This window comes from Drosophila elegans, unplaced genomic scaffold, assembly GCF_018152505.1.
Source record: "Drosophila elegans isolate 14027-0461.03 unplaced genomic scaffold, ASM1815250v1 contig_814, whole genome shotgun sequence".
Classification (NCBI taxonomy): domain Eukaryota; kingdom Metazoa; phylum Arthropoda; class Insecta; order Diptera; family Drosophilidae; genus Drosophila; species Drosophila elegans.
In genome coordinates, this window is record NW_024546167.1 from 20,364,969 (window position 1) to 20,384,525 (window position 19,557).

The following is a 19,557-nucleotide window of genomic DNA, read 5'->3' on the forward strand; positions in this document are numbered from 1 at the left end:
TTATTTTTATCAGTTTACAAAGTAAATTCTTTTTATCAGATAAATTAAAGCGTAACAATCAAAATTTGTGTGAATATATAAATATATATAAATCAAACAAATCAACATAATAAAAACCCATTTGACATTCCTTTTTAAAAGGGTATAATAACTGAAAGGAGTGGCATCATTACATTGGATACGCGCTGTCAAGCGGCGTGCCACGCCCCCTCAAGCACTCCCCACCCACAAATTTCAGTCGATATGTTGCGAGTTATGCGGCACTCATTTCCTTCTTTTGCGGCAGTTGAAAAACTTTGCCCCAAACTCGTTACCACTTTGTGCATGTTTAACTTTTTAGGCGTAGAAGTACATCACTCTTAACCCCATGGTTAAACCCCCCGCAACCCCCTGAACTTTGATCGGAATGATAAACCAAAATGCAGCACGAACGACTCAATTAACAAAAGAAAATAAAAAAGGCCCGCAGTCTTGTTTAAGAAATCGTAAATTCCGCATTTATTTGCTCAAGTGAGGCGTTTTGATTGACCGGCAGGAATTATCATGTTTTTTCGTTGGCATGCACTTAATATCTGCCCTCGAGGCAAAATCGTGTTTACAAACTTTGCATAATAGACGCGCAAATGTTTGTAAAATATTTACTACCCAAAGAAAATATTTAAAGTTGTTCTTTTTCAATTTTTTGTGCTAAAAATTGGATAAATATTTGAGGGAATTAACTGGTTAGACAACATTTTCCTAAGCCTAATTTGTGTTATTCAGTGTTTGCAATATTATAAAAAGCAACATAGAATATATTAGTTTTTGTATTTTTACATAGTCTAGTTAGAAATGAAGATAAATTCACAACTAAACTTTCTTTTTGTCCTTTATTTTAACACCAACTGAATTAGTTTTTATAAATTTTAATAGAATTTCTAAAAATAAATAATTTTAGAATAATTTCACAATGTTATTAAAAAGCTTTAGTAAAAGAAAGAAAATCCCTTAAATCAATGATTCATCAGCATAGACTTGACCAATTCCTGATAAATATTTTAATATATTTTTTAAGTAACCCCAAAGACAATGACTCATCAAAGTAAATGTTCCCTATGCCGTAGCTTACAAAGTTATTGACACGTTTTTGGCAATAAAAAGCTTTGTCAAAGAGAAAATAAAGTTAAACTGTTATCTATCGAAAGTTGTGCTCACGTATCGATAATTTCAATGGTTAATCCCCGTGTACCATAAATTCTCTCAAAGTAACTAAGAGCACCCACTGCGTATGAGTAATTTTCGTGAAGCTTTTTGTTGCGAGAGCTGATATTTAACACTTTGATAACTTAGTCCAACCCATGAGTTGCGCATTCAGTTAGTTCAGTTAGCAGCGATAAGTCGACATAATTGGAGCTCCTAGAATCCTTTGATTGGAAAATTAAATTAACCCGAGATGCCACCACCACACGATCATTGTGGAGGACCACCACCACATCGCCGTGGTCCCGTGATTAAGGTGCAGATCGCACCACCATGGCCGCGTCGCCACCACCGCCCACAACCCCAAGTTGTGGTGGTGCAGCAGCCACCACCACCCCCACCGCCAGTTATGGTGGTGCAGCAGGCGCCACCACCGCCCTACTACCAGTATCCACCACCACCGCCTCCCGGTAGCAGCCACTACCACAACCCACAATATTGAGAAGGAATCTGGGGATCTGAAAATCAGCCATGATGAATTTATTTTAGATAGCATTAATAAACTAGTAATATCACCAATAAAGTATTTGCAGTTGCGGTCAAAATAATAGTAGTGTTTTAGCTTACGGAAAAGACATAAAAAAACAGTTGAAAAAAATGTAATTGTAGGAAGCTAATACTATAAGCACTTGCAGGTCAAAATAAAAGTATTAAATCAAATCAAATTAATATAAGTTTATTAACGTATGGAACATCAAAGACTAATGTTTATTGGTAAATAAGCAATATGCTTAATTAAAGTAAAAGTTGTCCTATGCTTTACAGATCATGTTTGTTTACAACTACTATTATTTTGACCGCAGTTGTATTCAAACCTAATGTGCTGGCATGTTTTCTTGAACGCATTGTTTTATATTATTATTTTTTTTTATTATTTAACTAGCTTTCTAGCTTCTATTTGTGAAAACCATTCACTTTTAACGAAAAACTTTAATCCACACTTGCCAAAATATAAACCACTTCATCTACAGCTTTCCTTATCAGAACACCTGTTTTATTTAGAGCTCAACTATTATTGTTTTTGTTTTTTTTTAATGTCTATCTGAACTTGTCCCAAATTTTTCGGCCTGCATTTTCCGCTTTTTCAGCAAATTTTCGTTTATCTGAGAGATAAGAACATGTTACCCTGCGATAAGCTGCAATCAGTTAATATGGTAAACAATAAATAGTGCGAGAAAAAAAGCCGAAACCCGATCACTTGTAAATGCACAACTGTCCGTACGGTCATTGTTATCATAACTTGTCGAGTGACTAAGGCACACCTTATCTTTTGCCTCTAACCACTGGAATAATACCCATAAAACCTGATTGATGGAACCCCCGAACGAACTTCCAGTTTGGTTCGACTGCAAAAGTTTTGTATTGTTTCGGGGTTTCCAGTGTTCAACGTGTTGCTGGGTGGTGAAGTTGGGTCGGTTGATTACCTTTACTGGCTAAATAATCAACTATGCGGTACTATGAAGATCCATGCGGCTATCCTGCTCGCCATCACCATGGTCGTCCAAATATCGAAATTGATGTGGTTCCCGGTTGGGGTGGCGCATACTATCCGCCGCCGCCTCCGCCTCGGCCCGCCGAGATTGTCTACATGACCACCCCGGCGGCCACCTATATGCCCGGAACTCAGGTGATAATGCCGCAACAATATGGATACTATCCCCAACAGCAGGCCTACGAATATCAGCAGTACCAGTATCAGCAGCAGCAGCCCTACAACAATCCACCATATCAACAGTGGTAAAAGATGGTGGACAGCAGGAGGTATAAGCGGAAATGTTCCAAGTTTAATAACAAATAAAATGTATTATTATAAACAAAACGGCTTCATACCGGAAATGTTCCAAGTTCAATAACAAAATAAAATGTATTATCAATAAAGTGTAACCAAGCGATAGATAACAAACAAACATATACAAATATCTCTTTGTCTTAATCTTAAGTTCTTGAAATGACAACACCAAATGGTACAATATCATAGATAATGGGTTCTGCTGATATGAAAGACAATTGATACCAAAACGGTACCATGCTATAAATAATAATCAAAGAAAAGTAGCCAAAACCGGTGATGGAAAATATTATCAACAGTATTCTCATTATACCCTTGCAGAGGGTATTATAATTTCAGTCAGAAGTTTGCAACGCAGTGAAGGAGACATCTCCGACCCTATAAAGTATATATATTCTTGATCAGCATCACTAGGCGAGTCGATCTAGCCATGTCCGTCTGTCCGTCTGTCCGTCCGTCTGTCCGTCTGTCCGTCCGTTTATATGCAAACTAGTCTCTCAGTTTTAAAGCTATCTGCATGAAACTTTCCCAAAAGTTGTCTTTCTATTGCAGGTAGTATATAAGTCGGAACGAGCCGGATCGGACGACTATAGCATATAGCTCCCATAGGAACAATCGGAGAAATAAATGAAAAAAAATTATAACTTTTCTGTTTTTTAATTTTTTGTTTAGTTCTTCCACATATAGCAATGGTTATATATTTCAGAATTATGGTTTAAATTTCATCAAAATCGGACGACTATAGCATATAGCCCCCATAGGAACAATCGGAAAAATAATTGAAAAAAAATTATTTTTTTTTAATTTTTTGTTTTGTTCTTCGACATAAAGCAATGGTTAAATATTTCAGAATTATGGTAAAAATTTCATCAAAATCGGACGACTATAGCATATAGCTCCCATAGGAACAATCGGAAAAATAAATGAAAAAAAATTATAACTTTTCTGTTTTTTAATTTTTTGTTTAGTTCTTCGACATTTAGTAATGGTTAAATATTTTAGATTTACGGTTTAAATTTCATCAAAATCGGACGACTATATCATATAGCTCCCATACAAATAATAAAAATATATAAAAGAACAATCAAATAATTAAGCTGCAAATCGTCATAGCTTCAATGTTTTTAAACATATACGCAAGTAAATCATAATTTTAATGTTTTCAAAAATATTTAATTCTTGCGATAGCTGCAAGAGTATATGAACTTCGGCTTGCCGAAGTTTGCTTTCTTTCTTGTTTTTTAATATTTTTTAGTACAAAATCGTTTAGTCGATTGCCTCTTCGTTAAGTATAAAAGTGCAGTATATCCAACTGCAATTAAACTTTGACCATTTCGCATGAGTCATTAAGTACTAATATTTCGTATACCAATTTTTGTCTTTCCCCTTTAAAATATACACTGTTATTCAAGAAAACCTTGAACTCGCCTAATGAAATTCAAGCAAAAACACTCTATTGGAATTTTGTTTTTTATCAATTTGTGTTTATCAACATTTTTATCGAAGAAGACATTAATTCCACCTGACAAGATAGTGAATTAAGCTACTGTGCGAAAACACATATATAACGAAGTTGGAAAAAATTCCCCCCAATTAGCGATAAAAGTTGCTTTAAATAGTTTGGTAGGTAAAGACATCAATTCAGTTCAACAAAAGAGTCAGCCGAAGCAACTTCACAAACTAATTGGATAATTTCTTGAAAAATGCCTTACTACGAGGACGAACGTCGCCATCACCATCATCATCACCATCATGGTGGCAGGCCAATTGTGGAGGTGGACATCGTGCCACCGAGGATTCCGCGGCCGGTGATCGAGATTGGATTGGGTGGGGGTGGCTATCCACCACCACCCCCACGGGTGGAGGTCATCACTCCCGCTGCCGTCTATCAGCCACCGCCACCACGTCCCATCATCGAGGTCGATGTGGTGCCCCCAAGTCGACCCTTCATCGAGTTCAACATCGGCGGTCGTCGTCCTCCTCCCAGGGAGGAGATCATCATCGTCCAGCAGCCCCCACCGCCCAGGTGGTAGGCGTGGCCCATGAAGGACAGTTGAAAAGTGTGAACTTTAAAAAAAAATTCTTCAAAACTCCTAAAACTCACTGGATTAATGTTAGATTTTAGCCTAAATAAAGACAGAAATAAAAATATATTTTATATGTTGCTATTAATTCCTATTAATTCATTTACATTTATTAAAAAAATAAAAAGAAGTGCCTTTTCTTAAGATAATCTATAAATACGTTTGTACTTAAAAATAAAGAAAAAAAAAGAAAAATAAATGTTCACGCTTTTCAAGTACGCTTTTTGGTTGGAGAATCTTGTCTTTAAGGATAATAGTTAGATTAGAATCTGATATAGCTACATAAATAAACTAAACCAAAATATTATAATTAATTTATTAAAAAAAGTTGACATATGTTAATAATAATCTAAATTTGTCAAATGATTTAATTATGACAAGAAAAAGGGAAAAGAATTTAAAGGAACATTTAATTTAATTAATTAATTTAATAAAAAAATAAAAAATAGTTGAAACTTTTAGAGCCCCAATATTTTAATTTCAATTTTAAAAGTAAAATTTACAAGGGTTCAAGAAATATAACTCATACGCAACGTTGTCTTCAGAAATAATTTCAAATCTTGCTAGTTTTTTTGTGAAAAATAAGTCTTTAATTGTAAAGCCGTTTAAAATATTAGCTTAAACAACTTAAATGCGCTTTACTTTAATTGAAGTCTACATGATTTGATTTCAATATCGTTTATGTGACGGATTTTCGTATGTTGAATTTATTTACATATACGCCAGCATTCATTCGCAATGCTAATAGTGCAAATATGAAAATTTAACTGCTGGCGAATGACATAAATAATGGTTAAGGCTTTTTGTCTCTCTCCACTTTCTCTTCTATCTGTGCACATATTTGTTTTTTTTTGTATTTGGTTGTTATCTGACTTGACCGATATGATTGATTTCCTTTGCCCAGAGGCAGCTTATCAATTAGTGTACAACTAGTCTTGCCCGTGCATATAAATATTTTAAACTCTAATAAAATGAATTGTTCAATTGTATTTGTACTTTTAATAACAGGTTTTTGGAAAATAAGGTCTTTTAATAAATGTTTTATTCTGCCATAAAATATGTATCACAAATATTTTTTTTTGTGGGTGCAAATTTTAGTCTTTTAATTGAATAATTATTATAATAAATTATAATAAATGTAAAGTCTGAAAAAAACAACTCTTGCTTAAAAACACAATATGTGAAGTTCAATTATATATTAAATATTTAGCAAAATTAATAAATAAAAATATATAATTGAAAAAAAAAATTAAGCTTCAACTTGTGTTACAAAACGAGTTTGAGTTTAAAAGTTCTATCTCTTTAATGCTTTTACGAAGATACGATGCAAAGTTTTAAATTGCACCACAATGAATAATTCATTTCGATTTAAATAGGGGCAACCCCTTAGGCAGAGGACTTCAATGAGTCAGTCGACAGCAAAAATTAACCCTTTCCAGAATAAATGAATCACGATAACTTGATCAATCATTTAATTTCCTTATCGCAATCAAACTGAACGTATATAAAGGGAACAAATACTGGGTGACGAGCAAATTGGAAAGCATTCAAAGCTAAACAGCTGGAGAAGAAAGATCCACGAAATCAAGAAACTATGGCCGATGTTAATATCAATCTCCAGTGCGAGTGCTACCATCGTCGAGGACTTCTCTATGTTGCCCGTCCTTGGGCCTGGGGACGTCCTTGCCGTCGATGCCGCAGGATGATGTCCAGGAACGTGGTGGTGATGCCTACTCAGGTGTCTGTTCCCGCCGTAACCACCACCACCACTGTGGTGCCCATCGCTGTATCCACCTACTAAAAGATGAGGACTTTAAATTTTGCAAGAGAGAGTCGTCAATACATAAAAACTAAGACTGAAATCTTAAATGTATTTGTATAATAAATGTTAACAATGTAATAAACCTCATTAAACTTAATTAGCTTTGCGTATTTTTCGGCGATTAATTAATTGTTACAAGTATCGTAAAGTTAAAGAATAATGGTCACATATATTTATTACGATAGAGTGATAAATACCTAATAATGTTTTCGGAATGCTTCCCTACGTCCACTTAATTAAATAAATACACAAATCAGAGACTAACAATATATTCTATACAAAATGACAAATAAAAAGAAGCTAGAAATTTAAAATGTCATACCTTGTTTATTTCCTCGTGAAATTTTCAGAAGATTGAAGATTTACGTATTATATTTGAAAATATTTATTTTTATCACGCTGGTCAAAAATTATTTTTTCGAAATCAAATTGAAGTCGATTTTTTAGGATATCAGCTGAAAAAAAACAGTCAGTCTTTTAACTGAAATTTTTGGCAAAGTTTCAAGGTAAAAAACTTCTGAGAAATGTGTTTTTGTTAAATTCAAAAACCACAAAAAATTTATTTTGCTCTTAAATTATTGATTAACAATGTTTTAAATTTGAAATTCTATAACCCGTTAAATTCATCATAAGGTTGCCAATCAATTGACATTCATAGCTGAAAAATTTTCTAAAAAATTATGGTGAAACCCTTTTTGAAAATCAAATTAATTTGGAAATCAAAGGATTGACGAAATATAAAAGCTGGGAGATGTTATCTATAGCCAAAATCCAGATCTAAAATAATTTTCTTTTGATACCTTAACACGCGTTATTTTAAGGTTTGTATTTATTAAAATTAGTTCCACAAGAAAACAGATATTTTATGAATCATAAATATAGCACGCTTATATTGAAGACTTTTTTTTAATAACCATCCATGGTCTAAGTGAATCACACCAGTGGCAGCAGAACCACGAATATGATCCATCAATGTAGCGATAAGAAAAGCAGAGGATTTCATTATCGCAATTTTGCGCACTTGCTGTTTATAAAAGGAATAAGTAAACGGTGGATGGCAAATTGAAACGCAGTCTAGCAGAAAAAGCTCAAGAAAAAAGACCCAAGGAAACCGAGGAACTATGGGTGATGTTAATATCAACCTCCAGTGCGCCGAGTGCTCCCATCCCCGAGGAGTCCTCTACTACGCAAATCCTTTGGCCTGGGGACGTCCTTGCCGTCAATGCCGCAGGATGATGTCCAAGAACGTTGTGGTGGTGCCCACCCAGGTCGGAGTTCCTGTTGCCACCACTAACCCCACCATCACCGCCACCGCCACCACCACCACAACCACAATCCCCGTCACGGTTTCTACCTACTAAACCAGAAGGTTCACAGGATGTTGCAATCCGAAGAAGTTTGCAGTCGCCTTAATCAATTAAAGTATATAAATAAAGCACAACTTCAAAACTCGTTGTTTTTAATTGTAGATAAAGAACATTTTTCGATGCTCATAAAATCGGACGGTTTTTAATTATTAAGATTAAAATAGACCTGTTTTATTTTTTTCATTTTTATGATTTAACTCCTTATCCAAATTCCGAAAAATAGACCAAAAACTTACGCTCTTAATTCTTTAACTCTTCTTTCAAGCATCATGTATCGAAGTGGCATGTCTTAAAAGTCTTGTGGCTTAGTGCTCTGAAAAACTGCATTTAAAACTTGGTTTATGATGGTAACCCCTTTCTAAATTTCCAAAAAAATCGTCTTTGCAGAAAAGTGTCCAAAAACCTGCAGTTCTAAATCCATAACTTTTCTTCATGGCCTCCGATTTCAAAGTGGTATACCTTTAAAGTCTTGTAGTTTAGGCCTCTAAAATTCTGCATTTAAATTTTGTTTTGAAATTTTGAGTTGTTATTTTTACGATGCATCTCCTTAATCAATTTCCGAAAAATAGAATCCCTGAAAAGTGACCAAAAACTTACAGTGTTAATTCTATAACTTTTCTTTCAAGCATTAGATTTCGAAGTGGCATGTCTTAAAAGTCTTGTGGCTAAGTGCTCTAAAAAACTGCATTTAAAACTTGGTTCGTAATTTCGGGTCGATTTTTCTCAATTTTTATGATGTTACCCCTTTCTAAATTTCCAAAAAAATCGTCTTTGCAGAAAAGTGTCCAAAAACCTGCAGTTCTAAATCGATAACTTTTCTTTCCGGCCTCCGATTTCGATAAGGTTTAACTTTAAAGACTTGTGACTTTAGTCTCTAAGAATCTGCATTTAAATTTTGTTTTGAAATATAGAGTTTTTATTTTTACGAAATTAATTTCCAAAAAATATCATTCCAAAAATTCACCAAAAACCTACAGTGTTAATTCTATAACTTTTCTTTCAAGCATCAGATTTCGAAGTGGCATGTCTTAAAAGTCTTGTGCCTTAATTCTCTAAAAATCTGCGTTTAAAACTCGTTTTGTAATTTCGGGTCGATTTTTTGCAATTTTTATGATGTTACCCCTTTCTTAATTTGCGAAAAAATCGACTTTGCAGAAAAGTGACCAAAAACCTGCAGTTCTAAATCCATAACTTTTCTTTCCGGCATCCGATTTCTAAGTGGTGTATCTTAAAAGTTTTGTAGCTTAGGTCTCTAAAACTCTGCATTTAAATTTTGTGTTGAAATTTTGAGTGGTTGTTTTTAAAATAAGACTCCTTAATCAATTTCCCAAAAATAGAATTCCAGAAAAGTTACCAAAACCTTCACAGTTAATTCTATAACTTTTCTTTTAAGCATCCAATCTCGAAGTGGTATGTCTTTAAAGTCTTGTGGCTTAGTGCTCTAAAAATCTGCGTTTAAAACTAAGTTTGTAATTTCGGTTCGATGTTTCGCAATTTTTGCAAAAGAAAAGTGACCAAACACCTGCAGTTCTAAGTTCATAACTTTGCTTTCAGGCATCCGATTTTAAAGTGGTAATATATATATACTAAAAAATGGTCGACATTGAAAACAAAAATGTGAACAGTTTTGTCTTCTAATCAATCTCACGTTATAAATACAAAAAGCGAACAAGTGCATCAGTCCTAAGAGTTCACGACTGGAGTACTTGATTTTGATCTACCTTAACACCTTTCTATAGATTTCGAGTTCATATTGACCCATAGTGATTCATAGACCACAGTTGATGCCAAGGCAACCCCCAGTTATGCAGAGTCTTATGAATCAGCAAACTAAGCCAAACATTATATACATTCTAATACAATCGACCATCCCTGGAAAAATTGAATCACTAAGTGGTGCCAGAAACGTTGATCGATCAATGTGCTGATAAAAGTTAAAGAGGATTTCCTTATCGCATTCAATGTCTAACCTCGGAACCAGCAAAATAATATATATATAATAAAGTACGCCTCGAAATTGGCCAGTAAACGCAGAGAAGTCATAGAAAGCAGAACCAAACAAGACCGCAAAAATTCTTGGCAATATGAGCAGTGTTAATAATGTCAATATCAATGTCCAGTGCGAGTGCTACCATCGTAGAGGGCTTTTGTACTACGCCAATCCTTTGGCTTGGGGTCGTCCTTGCCGCAGATGTCGTCGCATGATGTCCCGAAACAACATTGTGGTGTCTGTCCCAGCAACACAGGTGCAAATGCCAAACACCACCACCACAGTGATGCCTGCCCAATGTGCGACAAACTGGCAGGCCCAGCAGCAACCGCAGATGATGTCCTCCCTGCCACCGAAGTACGATCAGGCTGTGGCCGCCAACTAAAATAGGAGAATAAACTGAAATCTTTGCTAAATTTATAAAAAAAAAAAAAAATACAATAAAAGCTCCCTAAAGAACATTGCAAAATCTATGAAACTCTGAACGAAATTGAAAAATATAGTATTTTAGCCAAATTGTGGAGTGGATGTTTAAAGTAGCACACAAAGTATTTCTAGTTTTATTTAAATTTTAAGTCTAACTTACAATTCATATAAATGTGTAACCATTTTTTTGCACGTTAAATGATTAAACAAAGAAAAAGTTTACTTTATAGAACAATTATGTTAAGAAGCATTTGCAGAATAGTTAATGTTACAATGCAAATGGGACTCCCCTCCTTTATCCAAGAAATAAATATAATAAAGATCGTTTAAGAAACATAGCGGCACAACCGGAAAGTTGTCACTGGCCGAAAATCCCAGGTGAGACCCAGTTAAATGAGAATTAATTGGCCCGCTGCTGCTGCAAACCAGGGTTGCCAACTACTTTGTGCAATTAAAACAAATTGTATCTAACAGATACACGGGGCAGGTTAAGTCCTAACTAAGTTGTTCGCCAGGATTACTCTAATTTATAGAAAACTGTGTTGATTTTCAGCAGGGGTTTGTCACCAACTTAAATGTGTTGACCTTAAAAATGAAATAAAAATTAGATTATAGTTGCAGATTAAACTTTAAAATTAATTTTTTTATTTTTTTTGAAATTCTAAGAATACTTTGAAAGTGACCAAAATTTGCGAAGCGTAATATTGACTTGTAGTGCTAAGATATAAAATAAATAAATAAATAATCGCAATACATACTGATAATTCTTGGCAGCCTAAAGGGTATTTAATCTTTAGATTGAAAACTAATTTTATTCCGTTGTGTGTGCCTGGCTGCCACCTCAACAAAGGTCTTTAGCCAGGTTTAGCAGCATCATAAAACTTTTCTGCACATAATAATTCATATTAAACTTGCCCGTTTACTCGCTCGCTGCCTCTCTTTCTCCCCTCCAATAGTCGTCTTTGTCTATTTCTATTTTCCCTGCTTGGGTCACTCATTCATTTCCTGACTCATTCATTCATTCATTTTGAAAACAAAGGCTGCAACACCCGTAGACTAAATATATTTTGTTGAAAAATATAAATAAAGTTGGCTTTAGTTGCTATTGTTTAGCTTAGACTAAACTGCGAAGGGTTGAGTATGACTTTAGGAGCTAATTTAAATATTAGTTTACATTTATGTTTGTTTGAAGCCTTATAATTAAATGTTTTTTTAAGTTTTTTTTCATGCCTTTAAGGTTTTTTCATGCCTTTAAGGTTTTTATAGGTATTATTGCCTTTAAAAGCCCTTACTTAAACTTAAGAGAACCTATAAATGCAAACTATGGCCATGCAAACTATTAACCCACTCTTCCAACAACCTTAACATCTTTCCTGCACAGACCTAATGTTTTCCTTTAAACATTCGCTTCATCAGACACCGGCGACCTGTTTTCGCTGTTGTTTTATGAACAATGGACATATTATGTACGGGGCAACAACAATAGCCGTGGGTGGAAAAGCGTTTAGGCGGGGATTTCGAAACGTGTCGGAAAATATGGAAGGGTGTGCCTTGGAGGCAGTCAAAAAACAAGGTGTTTCCTACAATTTTTGCCTGCCCTAGGCCAACTTCAACGTCATTGTCGACCGTTTAGCGTCTTGGAAAATTCCGAAAACGATTAAGGGGGGTGAATTTAAGGGGGTGTTAAGTAGCTGAGGCACTTAACCCCTTGCTTACCTCGGTTTCTTGACGATTGAGGAACCTGTAGTTAGCTCCAAAATGATTTCCTACCAGCCTTAAACCATTAATTAAACTCCAACCCTTTGCGTCTATTCCAATTCCCAACCCTTTGCCTTCCTCTTTTTTGATTTTGGCCTTTGTTTTGGTAAGCTTTTGTCTACACTTTTCAGATATTTTAGCCTGGAACATTTTTAATTGTGTTTCCGGTAATTTACACTCTATTAAAAAATTTACTTCTCCATAAAGTGAGCCATCTCTCGTTCGTCCTTAACCCTTGACTAGCTGCTGTTCTGCATTGTCAGCTCATCATCGTCATTATCATCATCATTTTGAGAAGGCAAAGTCAGAGTCCCCAAAACATCATTGGCTTTTGTCTGCTTCAGTTGCTGTTGGCAAAATCAAATTACATTAATAACTCGAGTTGGGCATAAATCAAGCCCACAGAGGTGGATGATTTTCCCCATTTTCGCCTTCGATTTTCCCCCCATCTCACACGGCCAATCATGAACCATCCCTCCACTCTCCACTCAACTCATCAAATCTGTTGGGGAAAATTGTTTGGAAATTTTAAACAAAAACCTAAAGGCCAAAAACAGCAGGTGGAGAAAAAGAAGCCGGTGGTAAAGCCGCAAATTTAGGAACATTTTACTATCCACGCCCACCAGTTACCGCCTCTTTGGCACACAAACACACACACAACCACCTTTTGTTGTGATTGTTCATTGAGGCATTGAGGAATCTAAAAAGAAGAAGCCTAAATGAATACTGCACTTAAAACAAATATTTTTTAACTTAAATAACTTCTTTTTAGCTACATCCTAAAAATATAATTTAAAATAGTCCCCAAAAAACTTAAATAAATTTGAAAACTTTTTAAATATCTTAAATATTTATACAAACTAATTATTTAACTTAAACGTATTTTCTAGGCAAAGTTAATTCTAAGTTTAAACTTCAAATTTAACTTTTTGTGTATAAAATAATATTTTTAAATGAATTTGTCAATTCTCTTAAACCTTATTTATGGACTAATTTAACTTATAGCTTAAAACAAAGGACTCAAATATAGACACACGTTTTGAAGCTCTATTTGCCTTTTAAAAATTAACTTGAAATAAGAAAAAAAAAATTTTTTTATGTGAAATCTGGGAAATTAAATGCTAGGAAAGGGAAAAGTGGTAGAAATCCAGTCAAGGCGACCAGTGAGTCAAGTGCATTACTCCTCCCCCTACACAGCATGCATGAAATGTCTATTCTAATCCGGAAATTAAATTCCATTTAGAAATTGTCCTATACAAAATGTTTGGTCAGACATGTTCCACCCTCTGCTCAAAGTGAATTGTGTGTGCTGGCATCTATGTTTGGGGGATAACTATAGTTGAGCACATATATATATGCTTAATTTATGGTGAGCTCCTCGGCCAACTGGAGCAGCAGCTTCAGTTTCGCTTTGACCAAAACTTAACCCAACAAAATACTTGAAAATTCGACCAGAAGCAGCATTTACTCCATATCGAGTGCAACTAACCAATTGTATGTGAATTGGTTTCTAAAGGTTAATTGGTAGTGTAAAATACTTGATGAATTAGTGGCTGTAGTATTACTCTTTTAAAGTAAAATCAAAGATTTTTTAGAAATATATAACATTATTTATTTACCTAAATACTTTTTCAATATAAATATTTATTACAATAACTTCAAGCTAATATTAAAATAACTCATTATTTTCAAGGTTATCTTATGTTGTTATAAATAAATTTTGTAATCATACTTAAACTTTTGAAGAACTATAATAAAAAAATTAATATAAATGATTAACAACATTGTTTTAGTTTTGTTACTTTAAAATAATATATTTTGCTGGCACTCTGACTAGTTTAAACCACGTTCCAATATTTTATACATCAATATCACAGGCTCAAATGATATATTTTTTCCAAAGGTAAAAATGTATCCATAGCTACATCCAACCAAACAGCTTTGTCAGTCACTTTTATATTTAGCCAACAGTTTGAGATGTGGGATTCAGTTGGGATTTAAATAACCCTTTTGTTGCCTGGGAATGACACATAAAATGTGTCAACTAATCAAAGTCCCAAAACACTGAAAATACCTGAGGCAGGCAAACAATCAAAATATAAAACTGCCGGATATTTGTAGTCGCGTCCTAATGCGACGATGCCATTTGCTTTATTTGTTTGTTTGAACACTGAAAGAAAAAGTAATACGAGAGGAAAACTTTTGAACTATTACAAAACCCAATGAACTTTACTTGTAATCCAAACTATAGAAATACAAATTGCTTTATTGCATAATTAACAGATTTATATTTATTTCTCAACAATATATATTTGTATCTATAGTATCTAACATTTTTTCTGTGCATCTTGCGTGTGAGCAATAAAATTCTTTATCACTCTTTATTTGTTACTCCGTTTTTGTTGTCTTTTTTAAAATGCTCGCGCGAAAATGGGCAAATGGCGACGGCAAATGTTTATGGCTTGTTATTTAGGCATAAAAGCATTGCTGCCACGCACTCCCTTTTTTCCACACGCGCCAAAAATTATCATTCAAAATAAAAGGCAGCCACGGAACAATGAAATTGTCAAAAAATGTAAAACGAGACACGCATCAAATTGATGCGGGAGGTGGTGTTTAGGACGGAATTGTTTTGCCAAACAAATAAATTTATGTTGGCAATTTGGAAATGAGCTTGGGGTTTTCCAAGATAAATAGAGCGCCACTTGAGATGCTCCATCAAAGCTAATAAAAATTACGCAGCAATTGCAGGGGGGTAAAAATACAAAAAAAAAAGATAGAAAATAGAAGAAGGGCAGCAAAAGTTCGAATGTGTCGACACTTTGCAGAGTCTCTTTCGTGTGCTTTTATTCGCCCTTAACCCTTGGGTGCCCGGACACGTACCAGGATCGTTGAGGTCTCAATAGCCTGCCCCCAAAAGGGGAAAAGCGGAAAAGCGGGGGTCAATGGAAAGCGTGACGCAAATGGCAAATGAAAAGCAAATGAAAGCCAAAGCGAAAACTGTTCGAATATAATACGAAATGTAATCAGACTAAAGGGAGTCGAAGTAATTGTGAGGAAACACTTATAAAAACTCTATGCACTTCCTATAAAACTAAATTTTCAGTTTTAGAAAATTTAAAATTTTAAAAAACCTTTGAAAAACCCGGAATAACACAGTGTCACATTTTAAAATCATTTTTTAATCATTTATTGAAACATTAAAATAGTTTGATTTGTATAATAATTCACGTCACATTCTAAAAGTTCACAAGCTGAATTATATAAAACATTTTTAATTTTTAATTACAGTTGTTTTATTTAATGATATATTTTTATAAGTAGAGAGATCCATCACCAAGAATTTAGTTGTGTATTCGTAGTATTCTGTGTTTTTACTAAACTTCATTGTCTAGTTGACAAATAAAATAGTTTTTATTATCACACAAGCCATCATCCATAGAGCTGTAGTACATGGCCACACAGTCCTCTCTGCCCTGATCATTGTCGGGCTGCCCAAAATGCCACTTGAATATAGTTGCCGGCTTGCCAGAGGCCACAGATACAAATTCGCCTTCTTTGGCGATTTCATTGATGCCCAGCCAGTACCAATGAGCCTGAAGTTTCGTTTGGATGGCGCTAAATTCTTGCAGGTTATCGAAGGCCGCCAGATAAGCTCCCTTTTGACGGCAGGCAGTTTTAGCATCAGCCCAATTTAGTTTAATATTGTTTTCAATATAAAAATATCTCGATCCAATCTGCTCAAATCCTTGCGGTATGTTTGACGTTGCCACTTCTATTGGTTTTGTTTCTAAATTGTGGATAATAAAATCCACTTTTTCCAGTCTCTCCTGGGTTGCATTTAGAATTCTATCCACCTTCTCCTGAGTGTTATTAAGTAATTTAGCAAGAAAATTTAATTTTTCAATAATTGGCCTCTGAGCATCGAGACAAAATGCACCACATTGAGTTGGGGCATCCTTCAGGATACAAACTGAATCCGTATTATTTTCACCCTTAGCTATTCCGCACAGATTGCAGGCCACAAAGGCGTACAAAAAATAAGTTCCGATCTTGAACATTTTGCGAGCGTAGAACTGCGAATGGCGAATGTTGCCAATAAACTAAAGTTAATTAAATTCCCTGACAATCAAAGAACCCATTTGGTCGAAAATATATTATTCAAACACATGCTATGCGTTGTGTGCCAAAAATTTATTATTCAGAGACCCAAAGAACTCAAAGGTCAAAGTCAACTTTAATAGGCCACACGGTTTTTTTTTTTCGAACAATTAGAATTGCGAATGTGAGCACACAAATAATTTTTGGCTTTATTTTGTTTGTTATTTGACGCATTGAGATATTATTATTGGAATTCAATTCATTCAATTCAATTATTCATCAAAAAGATCTGAACTGAAACATTTTAAGAAAGTAGAAGTAAAATAGAAATATCGCGATATTAAGATTTTAGTTTTATATTTGTATAGTTTCCGTTTTAGCTAAACTATATTGTCTAATTGGCAAATAAAATAATGTTTATTATCACACAAGCCATCATCCATATAGTCATTTTGCATGGCTATGCAGTCCTCCTTGCCATAACCATTGTCAGGATATCCATTAGCCCATTTAAAAATAGTTGCTGGCTTGCCGGAGGCCACAGAAAAAAATTGGCCTTCTACGAAGATTTCATTGATACCCAGCCAGTACCACCGATATGCGAGTTTTCTTTGTATGCCTATAAATTCTTCCTCGTTTTGGAAGGCCGCGAGATAGCCTCCTATTAGTCGACAGGCCATTACGGCATCAATCCATTTCAATTCAAATCTTGCAATATAAAAATATCTTGATCCAATCTTTTCAAATCCTGAAGGGATGACTGCCGTTTCCGAAACTTTTGGCACTCGTATTTCATCCATTTTGCTATCCAATTTTGTCTCAAACCTGTCCAGTTTCTTCTGAGTTTCATTAAGGAGTACAGCTAGGTCATTTAACTGCTGTTGAACATTGTTATTGTGATCGAAGAGTGGTATCTGGGCAGCTAGACAAAATGCGCCACATTGAGTTGGGGCATCTTTTAGGATGCAAACTGAACTGGAATTTTCCTGTGTCTCAGCTAGACTGCATGCGAAAAAAGCGAACAATATATAAATTCCGATCGAAAACATTTTAAAAGCGCACAACTGCGAAAGGCGAATGTTGAAAGTGAACTGATTTCAATTTAATCGCTGGCACCTTTTATAGGTTATAAAACGTTTCAAAGTTTAAATATATTTTATTTAATTAGCCAGAGAATGGCCTTTGATTGCCACGAAACATGCGTTAAAAAAGGGAAATAGCGGCTATTTTAGAAATCAAACAGCGAAATTAAAACAAACCGATTTGCGAAATAGCTTTTTTTTCTATTTTTGCCTTTTTTTTATTAGGCAAGCAAAAAAGATTCTATAAATAAAAGATGTTCTTTTAAAAAATGTATGATAGCAATGTCGGGAATAAAGAAAAATTAAATAATAATCTAAACAACAACTATTATTATATATTTATTTTGTTAGCCTAAATAAATAAAAACTTATGATAGATGAATCATTCAATATTCATCTTACTAATACGAACAGAATTTCCTTATATAAATACTGTTAAATTATTTTAAATATTTTTGTTTTTGGATCTTAACATATATACAAAGTTACTTACTTATTTATTAATTAAAGATGTGATTACTTTTATAATTTTTTTTTTGTTAAAGTTATTTGATATTATTAATATATACACTTTTTTCTCGCTGTGCAGAAGAGTTAGTCCTGGAGATTTCGTGAGGTTAGCGCCATTGACCGGAAATGTAAAATGCACTTAGCACACATTTCCAGCCCCCGAATCCCCGAATCCTCCAACGAAATATCGCTATCAATAAATTCGCACGTAGCCAAGAATTTCGGGTGGCGGTGAAGTTTTCCGAGAGGTGGGTGTGTGGGGGATTTTCCGGGCGCATTTGGTGCGCTGGATAATTGCGAAAAGTCAGTGCCAGAGTCAGCTGTAATTCCTTTTCTTTGGCCTCTGGACGGGATTTTGTTCCTGGCACTACTCGCAATTTGAGCTTTTTGAAACAAACACGCGCCGAAGCAGCTAAAAATGTTGAAAACGAATCCCCACATACTACTAGTTGGGGCTGGAAAAGTGATAAGCGAGGGGTGGGGGGGAAATGAGAAGAAAAGCTGCTGTGGTGACTGCTTTTAACGAAAATTGCTTCATTAGAACTGCGCAACGGCTTGACTTGGAGCACTCGACCACCGACTGATTGAGTTGCACTTATGCCCCGAAATGCAATAGCAGCAATGTTGTTAAGTGTAATCAAAATTTTGATAAAACCACCTTGTTATCCTGTAATTTGTTCATTTTTGTTGATCATTTATTTCTAAAGTCAAAATTAAGTATAAATTACTCATGCCCTTTTGGATTAAATTTTAACCATTACTTATTATCCATAATCTAGTTAGATTCCTAAAATAATAATTATTGAAAAGCAATTTGATCCAATAAATAACAATTTTTACATATTCTTATCTAGAAAAACCAAATTATGTTTTAAAAATATTATTAAGTCTTCTTTTAACCATAATATAATTTGAAATTACTCAGTATTTAAAAATTAATTTAACTTTTTTAAAGCCAACTTATTTAAACCAACTTTACCAATTGCCTTGTAACGATTCCAGGGTATTTTTTCCGGAGAGCTGGGTGGACTTTTCATTGTTTTTTTTTGTTATTGCCTGGGTCCAATGAAATTAAAGGTAGAACACTTTTAGACTAATTGCTTTAAGTGCGTGTGGCGGCCGAATGATTTCTATTTCAATAGATGGAAATGAATGATTTTTTTCGCCTGTGTTGATTGTGTTGCTTTTATTGGTGTTCTGTAGCTCGTTTGCATTCATAAATCAAAAGAGCATGTGTCTATCATGGTCCCAGGCCCCTTTCCCCTCGCAGGCTCCTTTTTCCCCCAAAAAGCAAACAATAGAAGACCGTAGAGATTATATAGAAATAGCCACACAATAAATAGGCGAAAAAATGTGAAAGTAAAGCAACAAGAGAGGCGGCCAACAAAT

At 34.6% G+C, this 19,557-nt stretch overlaps 8 protein-coding genes across 8 annotated transcripts; 6 read left to right on the forward strand and 2 right to left on the reverse strand.

Annotated features, from left to right (window-relative positions):
• Positions 1-1,338: 1,338 nt before the first annotated feature.
• Positions 1,339-2,058, forward strand: LOC121467853 (neural Wiskott-Aldrich syndrome protein). The gene has a single exon (XM_041710337.1). The coding sequence runs from the start codon at positions 1,433-1,435 to the stop codon at positions 1,679-1,681; it is 249 nt and encodes an 82-aa protein (XP_041566271.1). The 5' UTR covers positions 1,339-1,432; the 3' UTR covers positions 1,682-2,058.
• Positions 2,059-2,603: 545 nt separating this feature from the next.
• Positions 2,604-3,146, forward strand: LOC108134693 (vacuolar protein-sorting protein BRO1). Its single transcript, XM_017255091.2, has one exon. The coding sequence runs from the start codon at positions 2,687-2,689 to the stop codon at positions 2,978-2,980; it is 294 nt and encodes a 97-aa protein (XP_017110580.1). The 5' UTR covers positions 2,604-2,686; the 3' UTR covers positions 2,981-3,146.
• Positions 3,147-4,659: 1,513 nt separating this feature from the next.
• LOC108134686 (leucine-rich repeat extensin-like protein 3) lies at positions 4,660-5,330 on the forward strand. The gene has a single exon (XM_017255084.2). The coding sequence runs from the start codon at positions 4,732-4,734 to the stop codon at positions 5,059-5,061; it is 330 nt and encodes a 109-aa protein (XP_017110573.1). The 5' UTR covers positions 4,660-4,731; the 3' UTR covers positions 5,062-5,330.
• Positions 5,331-6,642: 1,312 nt separating this feature from the next.
• Positions 6,643-7,031, forward strand: LOC108134702. Its single transcript, XM_017255099.2, has one exon. The coding sequence runs from the start codon at positions 6,707-6,709 to the stop codon at positions 6,911-6,913; it is 207 nt and encodes a 68-aa protein (XP_017110588.1). The 5' UTR covers positions 6,643-6,706; the 3' UTR covers positions 6,914-7,031.
• A 966-nt stretch (positions 7,032-7,997) lies between these two features.
• Positions 7,998-8,384, forward strand: LOC108134703. The gene has a single exon (XM_017255100.2). It carries the CDS (start codon positions 8,056-8,058, stop codon positions 8,293-8,295), a length of 240 nt encoding a protein of 79 aa, XP_017110589.1. The 5' UTR covers positions 7,998-8,055; the 3' UTR covers positions 8,296-8,384.
• A 1,946-nt stretch (positions 8,385-10,330) lies between these two features.
• On the forward strand, positions 10,331-11,055 carry LOC108134694. The gene has a single exon (XM_017255092.2). The coding sequence runs from the start codon at positions 10,386-10,388 to the stop codon at positions 10,674-10,676; it is 291 nt and encodes a 96-aa protein (XP_017110581.1). The 5' UTR covers positions 10,331-10,385; the 3' UTR covers positions 10,677-11,055.
• A 4,586-nt stretch (positions 11,056-15,641) lies between these two features.
• On the reverse strand, positions 15,642-16,853 carry LOC121467889 (C-type lectin 37Db-like). Its single transcript, XM_041710600.1, has one exon. It carries the CDS (start codon positions 16,534-16,536, stop codon positions 15,853-15,855), a length of 684 nt encoding a protein of 227 aa, XP_041566534.1. The 5' UTR covers positions 16,537-16,853; the 3' UTR covers positions 15,642-15,852.
• Positions 16,854-16,866: 13 nt separating this feature from the next.
• On the reverse strand, positions 16,867-17,636 carry LOC121467890 (C-type lectin 37Db-like). Its single transcript, XM_041710601.1, has one exon. It carries the CDS (start codon positions 17,623-17,625, stop codon positions 16,957-16,959), a length of 669 nt encoding a protein of 222 aa, XP_041566535.1. The 5' UTR covers positions 17,626-17,636; the 3' UTR covers positions 16,867-16,956.
• Positions 17,637-19,557: the final 1,921 nt, after the last annotated feature.

Coding starts and splice junctions, on each gene's coding strand:
- LOC121467853 (XM_041710337.1), top strand. CDS start 1,433: ATGCCACCACCACACGATCATTGTGGAGGACCACCACCACATCGCCGT.
- LOC108134693 (XM_017255091.2), top strand. CDS start 2,687: ATGCGGTACTATGAAGATCCATGCGGCTATCCTGCTCGCCATCACCAT.
- LOC108134686 (XM_017255084.2), top strand. CDS start 4,732: ATGCCTTACTACGAGGACGAACGTCGCCATCACCATCATCATCACCAT.
- LOC108134702 (XM_017255099.2), top strand. CDS start 6,707: ATGGCCGATGTTAATATCAATCTCCAGTGCGAGTGCTACCATCGTCGA.
- LOC108134703 (XM_017255100.2), top strand. CDS start 8,056: ATGGGTGATGTTAATATCAACCTCCAGTGCGCCGAGTGCTCCCATCCC.
- LOC108134694 (XM_017255092.2), top strand. CDS start 10,386: ATGAGCAGTGTTAATAATGTCAATATCAATGTCCAGTGCGAGTGCTAC.
- LOC121467889 (XM_041710600.1), bottom strand. CDS start 16,536: ATGTTCAAGATCGGAACTTATTTTTTGTACGCCTTTGTGGCCTGCAAT.
- LOC121467890 (XM_041710601.1), bottom strand. CDS start 17,625: ATGTTTTCGATCGGAATTTATATATTGTTCGCTTTTTTCGCATGCAGT.